This window comes from Spinacia oleracea, chromosome 6 (assembly GCF_020520425.1).
Source record: "Spinacia oleracea cultivar Varoflay chromosome 6, BTI_SOV_V1, whole genome shotgun sequence".
NCBI lineage: Eukaryota > Viridiplantae > Streptophyta > Magnoliopsida > Caryophyllales > Amaranthaceae > Spinacia > Spinacia oleracea.
In genome coordinates, this window is record NC_079492.1 from 64850858 (window position 1) to 64861625 (window position 10768).

Sequence of the window (10768 nt, forward strand, 5' to 3'; positions counted from 1 at the left end):
GAATTTTTTTTTTTCAAATACATTGTTGGCGCTCTAGGGTCGGCCTTGATTCTAGTGCTTGACATAATCTCGGGACAAATGAACGAAATCCGAGACATTTCAAATGATTTGGCATGATCGTGCTGTTAGGTTATGATACATATGATATTACATAAATCATGCGGAAACAACCATTAACCCAGGAATACATATTATTTACACATAATCATATAGCATAATTTAGATGCATACTCTTTGTTGCGTGCCCTCCCTAGCTGCGCCCGAACCGAGCAAGAACAAGTCTTTAGGACTCCAAGTGTCGTCCCTCCGTAGATAGTCCACAGCACGTCCGGATCCGCCTTAAGATTGACCAACTAGAATCGCCCTTAAGGTACTAGAATTTTCGGCACTTTTGAGCAAGATGTGTGACTGAATTTTTCTCTCAAAAACTCACTTTGAATACTTGAAAACTCGTTATAAATTGTGAACCCAGGCCACATATTTATAGGGGTATGGAAAGAGAATTGGAATCCTATTAGGATACGAATTAATTAAACTTAGAATCCTACAAGAACTCTAATTAATTAATTTTTCAAATAGAATTAGGAATTTAATCATTAACCGAACTCTGCATGTTTTAGGAATCGTGCATGAACACAAACTCACACACACACACACGGCAGCCACGATGGGCCGCCCATGCGCGTGCGTGCGAGCAGCAGCCCACGCAGCGAGGCCCACGCAGCCGCGGCCTTGGCGCGCGCTGGGCCTGCCTTGCGGTAGGCCTGGGCGCTGCCTTGGCTGGGCTTGTGGCGCGCGTTTGGCTTGCTGGGCGATGGCCTGGCTTCGAGCTGGGCCCTCGTCCGGCAGGCCTCGTCCGATGCTTATTCGTACGATACGCTTCCGATTAAATTTCCGATTCCGGAATTCATTTCCGATACGAACAATATTTAACATTTCCGATTCCGGAATTAATTTCCGTTTCGAACAAATATTTAATATTTCCGTTTCCGGAATTATTTTCCGATTCCGATAATATTTCCGATTCTGACAATATTTCCGTTTCCGGCAATATTTCCGATTCTGGCAATATTTCCATTTCTGATAATATTTTCCGATACGTACCATGTTTCCGTTTCCGGCAACATCTACGACTTGGATAATATTTATATTTCCGATACGATCCATATTTCCGTTTCCGGCAATATCATCGTTTCCGGAGTATTCATTTCTTGCCTGTGACGATCTCAGCTCCCACTGAAACCAAGATCCGTCGATTCCGAATATTCATAGATGGAGTATTTAATGCCATTAAATACTTGATCCGTTTACGTACTATTTGTGTGACCCTACGGGTTCAGTCAAGAGTAAGCTGTGGATTAATATCATTAATTCCACTTGAACTGAAGCGGCCTCTAGCTAGGTATTCAGCTCACTTGATCTCACTGAATTATTAACTTGTTAATTAATACTGAACCGCATTTATTAGACTTATCATAGAATGCATACTTGGACCAAGGGCATTATTTCCTTCACGTGCAATAAACACCTACAAAATAAACAAGATTACACTATTAAGATCGATAAAGAGAAAAAACTTCAAAGAAATAATAGTTATATTAACAACAATAAAACATTTAATTACAATATGTAGACTTGGATCGCTGAAATGTTTAAGCACGCCCCGCGAAGGAACTCTCCTATATCAGACGCAGTTATGTATGTTTCTTGATCAAAATCCGAGTGCCAAACTGAGGCCGCCAATGGGATGGTAGTATTATCATATATATCATCAGGCGCCGAAGTCATGATAAACTGCAAGTATTTGCATGACGGGCCAAGACCTTGAATTGCATCGTATACAAGTCCTGCTTTCTTGCTTTTGGTGGTTGATTCTTGTGTTTTACGATCACAACTACCCACCACCTCTAAGTTGGACTTAGGCTTAGAATTCGACTTCTTTGGATGCGAAAATTCCTATAACAATAGTCAATTAGCATTAGTCATGTAATAAGAATCAAATGAGTCCTTAGGTTCTTTAGTTCAAAGTTGGGAGCAGAAATGTCATTTTAGCTCTATATATGACCTATAACGACCCAACGAGCCTTTAATGTGCATAAATAGGTTGGAATGAGTTTTAGAAACTTAAAACTATGCATATTAGTCATGTAATAAGAATCAAATGAGTCCTTAGGTTCTTTAGTTCAAAGTTGGGAGCAGAAATGTCATTTTAGCTATATATATGACCTATAACGACCCAACGAGCCCTAAATGTGCATAAATAGGTTGGAATGAGTTTTAGAAACTTAAAACTATGCATATTAGTCATGTAATAAGAATCAAATGAATCCTTAAGTTCTTTAGTTCAAAGTTGGGAGCGGAAATGTCATTTTAGCTCTATATATGACCTATAACGACCCAAAGAGCCTTTAATGTGCATAAATAGGTTGAAATGAGTTTTAGAAACTTAAAACTATGCATATTAGTCGTGTAATAAGAATCAAATGAGTCCTTAGGTTCTTTAGTTCAAAGTTGGGAGCGGAAATGTCATTTTAGCTCTATATATGACCTATAACGACCCAACGAGCCTTAAATGTGCATAAATAGGTTGGAATGAGTTTTAGAAACTTAAAACTATGCATATTAGTCATGTAATAAGAATCAAATGAGTCCTTAGGTTCTTTAGTTCAAAGTTGGGAGCGAAAATGTCATTTTAGCTCTATATATGACCTATAACGACCCAACGAGACATAAATGTGCATAAATAGGTTCGAATGAGTTTTAGAAACTTAAAACTATGCATATTAGTCGTGTAATAAGAATCAAATGAGTCCTTAAGTTCTTTAGTTCAAAGCTGGGAGCGGAAATGTCATTTTTGCTCTATATATGACCTATACGACCCAACGAGCCTTAAATGTGCATAAATAGGTTCGAATGAGTTTTAGAAACTTAAAACTATGCATATTAGTCATGTAATAAGAATCAAATGAGTCCTTAGGTTCTTTAGTTCAAAGTTGGGAGCGAAAATGTCATTTTAGCTCTATATATGACCCATAACGACCCAACGAGCCATAAATGTGCATAAATAGGTTCGAATGAGTTTTAAAAACGTAAAACTATGCATATTAGTCGTGTAACAAGAATCAAATGAGTCCTTAGGTTCTTTAGTTCAAAGTTGGGAGCGGAAATGTCATTTTAGCTCTATATATGACCTATAACGACCCAACGAGCCTTTAATGTGCATAAATAGGTTGGAATGAGTTTTAGAAACTTAAAACTATGCATATTAGTCATGTAATAAGAATCAAATGAGTCCTTAGGTTCTTTAGTTCAAAGTTGGGAGCGGAAATGTCATTTTAGCTCTATATATGACCTATAACGACCCAACGAGCCTTAAATGTGCATAAATAGGTTGGAATGAGTTTTAGAAACTTAAAACTATGCGTATTAGTCATGTAATAAGAATCAAATGAGTCCTTAGGTTCTTTAGTTCAAAGTTGGGAGCGAAAATGTCATTTTAGCTCTATATATGACCTATAACGACCCAACGAGCCATAAATGTGCATAAATAGGTTCGAATGAGTTTTAGAAACTTAAAACTATGCATATTAGTCGTGTAATAAGAATGAAATGAGTCCTTAGGTTCTTTAGTTCAAAGTTGGGAGCGGAAATGTCATTTTAGCTCTATATATGACCTATAACGACCCAACGAGCCTTTAATGTGCATAAATAGGTTGGAATGAGTTTTAGAAACTTAAAACTATGCATATTAGTCGTGTAATAAGAATCAAATGAGTCCTTAGGTTCTTTAGTTCAAAGTTGGGAGCGGAAATGTCATTTTAGCTCTATATATGACCTATAACGACCCAACGAGCCTTAAATGTGCATAAATAGGTTGGAATGAGTTTTAGAAACTTAAAACTATGCATATTAATCATGTAATAAGAATCAAATGAGTCCTTAGGTTCTTTAGTTCAAAGTTGGGAGCGAAAATGTCATTTTAGCTCTATATATGACCTATAACGACCCAACGAGCCATAAATGTGCATAAATAGGTTCGAATGAGTTTTAGAAACTTAAAACTATGAATATTAGTCATGTAATAAGAATCAAATGAGTCCCTTAGGTTCTTTAGTTCAAAGTTGGGAGCGAAAATGTCATTTTAGCTCTATATATGACCTATAACGACCCAACGAGCCATAAATGTGCATAAATAGGTTGAATGAGTTTTAGAAACTTAAAACTATGCATATTAATCATGTAATAAGAATGAAATGAGTCCTTAGGTTCTTTAGTTCAAAGTTGGGAGCGGAAATGTCATTTTAGCTCTATATATGACCTATAACGACCCAACGAGCCTTAAATGTGCATAAATAGGTTCGAATGAGTTTTAGAAACTTAAAACTATGCATATTAGTCATGTAATAAGAATCAAATGAGTCCTTAGGTTCTTTAGTTCAAAGTTGGGAGCGAAAATGTCATTTTAGCTCTATATATGACCTATAACGACCCAACGAGCCATAAATGTGCATAAATAGGTTCGAATGAGTTTTAGAAACTTAAAACTATGCATATTAGTCATGTAATAAGAATCAAATGAGTCCTTAGGTTCTTTAGTTCAAAGTTGGGAGCGAAAATGTCATTTTAGCTCTATATATGACCTATAACGACCCAACGAGCCATAAATGTGCATAAATAGGTTCGAATGAGTTTTAGAAACTTAAAACTATGCATATTAGTCATGTAATAAGAATCAAATGAGTCCTTAGGTTCTTTAGTTCAAAGTTGGGAGCGAAAATGTCATTTTAGCTCTATATATGACCTATAACGACCCAACGAGCCATAAATGTGCATAAATAGGTTCGAATGAGTTTTAGAAACTTAAAACTATGCATATTAATCATGTAATAAGAATCAAATGAGTCCTTAGGTTCTTTAGTTCAAAGTTGGGAGCGGAAATGTCATTTTAGGTTCGAATGAGTTTTAGAGGGTTTACCTTGGATGCTAAGTCTGTTGTCTTCTTTTGGGCCGCTAATACCGTTGTCTTTTTCTTGGAGCTACCATCCCTCTCTTTAGAAACATTAGACTTGGACTTCTTTTTAGGAGGTGAAGTACAATACTTTAAAATTCAACAAAAACAAGAGTTGGTAAGATGTCGAATGTGCTTGCGTGAACATATACATTCTAAACAATAAAACATATATACCTCGCGTCTTCGAAAATCACTAAGTGTATGGGCCATTGCACAAAACTACCCAAAGCACCGCCTAAGTTAGTGAAACCATCTCCCGTAGGTACCGGAAGAATATCATCAACATGTCCGTCGTAAACAAAATCAACTTGGACTTTATAGTGACCAGGCTTCATCGATGTAAAATGTTGGGGCAATGCACCATCTGAGGGTTGTACCATACCATCCGCCACGACAATGTTGTTGCCTGAAACTTTATCCTCAAGGGCAAGACGACATGGAGTCCTTTCCTTCATAAACAAAGGTTTCAATGCAACTTTGTAAGTGATACAGATTATTAAGTAAATGTCAACTAAAAACATAAAAGGATCAAGCAACTATGTTAAAAAAGAGTGACTACGTCGTACCTTTAGCTCGCGTGGTTGCGGCACTAAGATGTGACGAGTGGTTCTTGTAGCACTAACATCAAGGTCAACTCTGGCAGAGTCATTTAAGTGGAAGTCATCAAGTATCGGGGTAGAAATGGAGTTTAGTTGTCCTGTTTTTAACAAGGTGCTTAGTTGCTTTTGGAGGGCCTCTGCCACCCTTTTCTCTACCCTTTTCTCTAATTCACCTTCAAACTCCTTTTTAACAGAAGCTCTGATTGATTCGTAATTTTCTGATGAAGCTTCAACATGGTCACGTCTACTATGTCGATTACACGGACCGAAAGCCTTTTTGATACCAACCATGCCACCTGTTCCCTTGACACGCCCACGATGATCTTTTTTCCCTATAGCTTTAGTGAGGGCATCCTCACCCTGTTCGAAAGAAAGTTTTCCTTTTTCCTCTTCTGCGATGTACTGTAACTGCCAATTAGGAAAGTAAAATTACTATATATTCTCTAATCAAAGAAAGTAAATATTAATTAATTATCACTACTTACAGCTTTTGTTGCGATTTCAACAACTTCTGTATCGTTCGGGTCAATTTCCCACTTTCCCTCTTTATTTTGTACTTGATGGGCCAAAATCCACTCCTTTGATCTGTATTTTCTAACTCTATCAACATTTGAGGTCACTGATGAGTTCACCGAGGAGCTACTCGAGATAGGTAAAGCTGCATCTGGTGGAAGTCGTCCATCTTTTATCCAATCTAGTCGCTTTCTATTATAACCCTTTTGGCCGGTGCGATGTGGGTTCTTGTTGCATGATGCACTTTTCCTCGCCTTTTCACTACGAAGCTGTCAAAGACAACATAAGAAGATGGAAATAAATGTTTGTTCTGATAACTTTTTGTCCTAGAACCAATGTCAGTTTGCTACATGAAAAAATCTTTAAGGACAAGTTAAAGAAATATTATCATTACCAATGACTCTGGCAGGAAATAATGTTTAACAAAAGTCTTCCAATCATCCTCTGTGATATGGTTGTAGACATCCCAAGGCATCTTGTTTGTTTGACTTTTTGGCTTCTTTTCCTTCATAGTTATCCATCGGCGCACCAACTTGCTCTTGAAACAACTAAATCGTTTCGCCACACAAGAATGAAAATATTTCTCCCTCGAATGATTAGAATCATCAGTAATGTGGAACATAAGCTGTTAATAATTAAAAAAAGTTAGATTATAAAAATAGTATTTAAATCAAATTAAATAATTTTAAAAATATACAAATCAAGTTAATATCCAATGCTTACCTTAGTCTCCTCCCAAAACCCCTTCTTGGTTTGCTCATCTACCTTTGGATATAATGGGACGTTAATATTAATTCTAGTAGCACAACTCCCAACTTGCTTCCCGTATTCATGAGACCATTGTCCATCGGGGACATTATATACATTATACTCAAGGAACATAGGCTTAGCGACTTTAACACCTTTTGACGGACCACGGCCTTTAATGGTCTTTGTAATCGTACTAACATCTTGTGATTCGTCACCCGTTGTGGGAGTCTTGCCACCTTCTGATTCATGCCCAACAACAATTTGGTTTTCATTCATCGTACCTATGTTGTTCCTGCATCAAGTAAAACATACAGAAGGGTGGTTACAAAATGTGCGCGCAGCAGCCAACAACAAAAAATACAAAAAATGCAGCAGCAGATCAGTGCACTAGCATACAGAAGGATATCAGATCAGTGCAGATCTGATCTGCACTGATCTGTGCAGATCAGATCAGACCATTGCCAATTTCACAGATGCCAGCTTGATCTGTCAATTATTAACAGCTTCTACATGAATACAAGGAACAGATACAGATTAGTGCAGATCAGATCAGCACAGATCAATGCAGATCAGATCAGCACAGATTAGTGCAGATCAGATCAACACATATCACAATGCCTCTCTCTCTTTCTAAAACAAAAACATAATTTTGATCAGCACATATCCAGTTTATCTCAACAAAGTACGGAATATATTTAGTGCAGCATGTGAACTAAACACAAATTTAATGTCCTCCCCAGTCGTCCCCCCCACCCCCCCAACTAACTATTGAACTCACTACAGCAACAGCAGATCAGTGCAGCGGCAGCAGATCAGTGCAGCGGCAGCAGATCAGTGCAGCGGCAGCAGATCAGTGCAGCAGCAGCAGATCAGTGCAGCGGCAGCAGATCAGTGCAGCAGCAGCATATCAGTGCAGCGGCAGCAACACAAATCAGTACACAGATCAGTATTGTGATCAAATATTCAGTGCGGCAGCAGCACAGATCAGTGCAGCGGCAGCAACACGGATCAGCACAGATCTGATCAGCACAGAACTGATCTGCACTGATCTGTGATCAGTGCTGATCTGATCTGCACTGATCTATGCTGATCTGATCAGCACTGATCTGTGCTGCTCTGATCTGCACTGATCTGTGTTGATCTGATCTGCACTGATCTGTGCTGATCTGATCTGCAATGTTCTTTGTCATTCTTGGTGTGTTTGTTGAGGCAATATGAGAATGCCGGGCAGCTAACTCATTCTATAAACAAGTTTAACATGTTTCACTGTTGAAGAGAGTATTAGCATGACTTAAAATTGCTGTTATATGTCATAACTTCCCCGGTACATTTCTGCATTACTCTTCCCTTTACAATCATCTAAAAACAGAATGGTGTATGCAGGAAGGTGATGATGAAGCAGATTCTGCGAAATGCACTCAGGTTTTCCTTCTTTTTTTTACTTAGGTCTCACAGATTATTTGAAATAAATTTCTGTGTGTTCTTACTTCTTCCATTATCTCTGTTCATCAGGAGTATGATGACTATGATGACTCAGAAGACGAAGAACCTTTCACATTAGAGACTTGTTTGGTCGTTGTGGTTCATATTTATGCTAAAATGAGGCATTTTCGCTCCCAACTATGAACTAAAGAACCTAAGAACTCATTTTTAGGCTAATATGACACTTTCGCTCCCAACTTTGAACTAACAAACCTAAACACTCATTTTAATCCTTTTAAATGATTAATATGATTAGTTTTAACTTTCCTAGACTTAATCCAATCAATTTATGCCATTTGAGACTTGTTTGGTCGTTATGGTTCATATTTATGCTAAAATGAGACATTTTCGCTCCCAACTTTGAACTAACGAACCTAAGAACTCATTTCAATCTAATTACACGGTCCATATGATTGGTTTTAACTTTCCTAAACTCAATCCAATCAATTTATGCACATTTGGGACTTGTTTGGTAGTTATGGTTCATATTTATGCTAAAATGAGGCATTTTCGCTCCCAACTATGAACTAACGAACCTAAGGACTCATTTTAACCTTTTAAATGATTAATATAATTAATTTTAACTTTCCAAGACTCGAGCCGGTCTATTTATTCACATTAGAGACTTGTTTGGTCGTTGTGGTTCATATTTATGCTAAAATGAGGCATTTTCGCTCCCAACTATGAACAAAGAACCTAAGAACTCATTTTTAGGCTAATATGACACTTTCGCTCCCAACTTTGAACTAACAAACCTAAACACTCATTTTAATCCTTTTAAATGATTAATATGATTAGTTTTAACTTTCCTAGACTCAATCCAATCAATTTATGCCATTTGAGACTTGTTTGGTCGTTATGGTTCATATTTATGCTAAAATGAGACATTTTCGCTCCCAACATTGAACTAACGAACCTAAGAACTCATTTCAATCTAATTACACGGTCCATATGATTGGTTTTAACTTTCCTAAACTCAATCCAATCAATTTATGCACATTTGTGACTTGTTTGGTAGTTATGGTTCATATTTATGCTAAAATGAGGCATTTTCGCTCCCAACTATGAACTAACGAACCTAAGGACTCATTTTAACCTTTTAAATGATTAATATGATTAATTTTAACTTTCCAAGACTCGATCCGATCTATTTATTCATATTATAGACTTTTTTGGTCGTTGTGGTTCATATTTATGCTAAAATGAGGCATTTTCCCTCCCAACTATGAACTAAAGAACCTAAGAACTCATTTTTAGGCTAATATGACACTTTTGCTCCCAACTTTAAACTAACAAACCTAAACACTCATTTTAATCCTTTTAAATGATTAATATGATTAGTTTTAACTTTCCTAGACTCAATCCAATCAATTTATGCCATTTGAGACTTGTTTGGTCGTTATGGTTCATATTTATGCTAAAATGAGACATTTTCGCTCCCAACTTTGAACTAACGAACTTAAGAACTCATTTTAATCTAATTACACGGTCCATATGATTGGTTTTAACTTTCCTAAACTCAATCCAATCAATTTATGCACATTTGAGACTTGTTTGGTAGTTATGGTTCATATTTATGCTAAAATGAGGCATTTTCGCTCCCAACTATGAACTAACGAACCTAAGGACTCATTTTAACCTTTTAAATGATTAATATGATTAATTTTAACTTTCCAAGACTCGATCCGATCTATTTATTCACATTAGAGACTTGTTTGGTCGTTGTGGTTCATATTTATGCTAAAATGAGGCATTTTCGCTCCCAACTATGAACTAAAGAACCAAAGAACTCATTTTTAGGCTAATATGACACTTTCGCTCCCAACTTTGAAATAACAAACCTAAACACTCATTTTAATCCTTTTAAATGATTAATATCATTAGTTTTAACTTTCCTAGACTCAATCCAATCAATTTATGCCATTTGAGACTTGTTTGGCCGTTATGGTTCATATTTATGCTAAAATGAGACATCTTCGCTCCCAACTTTGAACTAACGAACCTAAGAACTCATTTCAATCTAATTACACGGTCCATATGATTGGTTTTAACTTTCCTAGACTCAATCCAATCAATTTATGCACATTTGAGACTTGTTTGGTAGTTATGGTTCATATTTATGTTAATTTAGTCAACTAAGGTCAATTTAGGTCAATTTATTCAACTAAGGTCAATTTAAGCCCGCTCGTTTTGATTTAGGTCATTCTAGCTCAAGATTAGGAGACATATTAATTAGCGCAACAATAGGAGAAAACGCACAACTCACCAAAAGTAAATACGTGCGTTATTTTCCGATTCTGAGAACTTCTGAAAAGACACAAATCACCGAAAGCTTCTGAAAATTTCTGACTCGGAGATCTCAAGTCATCTGCACAGAAAGTTAGAAAACTTCGGTCAGGAACAAAAGTATGAT

At 36.8% G+C, this 10768-nt stretch overlaps 1 protein-coding gene across 1 annotated transcript; it reads right to left on the minus strand.

Moving 5' to 3' along the window:
* Positions 1 to 1535: 1535 nt before the first annotated feature.
* LOC130463221 (uncharacterized) lies at positions 1536 to 5221 on the minus strand. Its single transcript, XM_056832291.1, has 3 exons — positions 5186 to 5221; positions 4976 to 5098; positions 1536 to 1956 (listed from the first exon to the last, which is right to left on the minus strand). Exons 1-3 carry the CDS (start codon positions 5219 to 5221, stop codon positions 1621 to 1623), a joined length of 495 nt encoding a protein of 164 aa, XP_056688269.1. The 3' UTR covers positions 1536 to 1620.
* Positions 5222 to 10768: the final 5547 nt, after the last annotated feature.

Excerpts from the sequence above, each read along its gene's own strand:
- LOC130463221 (XM_056832291.1), bottom strand. The coding sequence starts at position 5,221 with ATGGCCCATACACTTAGTGATTTTCGAAGACGCGAG. Across the intron at positions 5,099-5,185 it reads GTGATTTTCGAAGACGCGAG|TATTGTACTTCACCTCCTAA; the intron begins GTATATATGTTT and ends TGAATTTTAAAG. Across the intron at positions 1,957-4,975 it reads CAACAGACTTAGCATCCAAG|GAATTTTCGCATCCAAAGAA; the intron begins GTAAACCCTCTA and ends CTATTGTTATAG.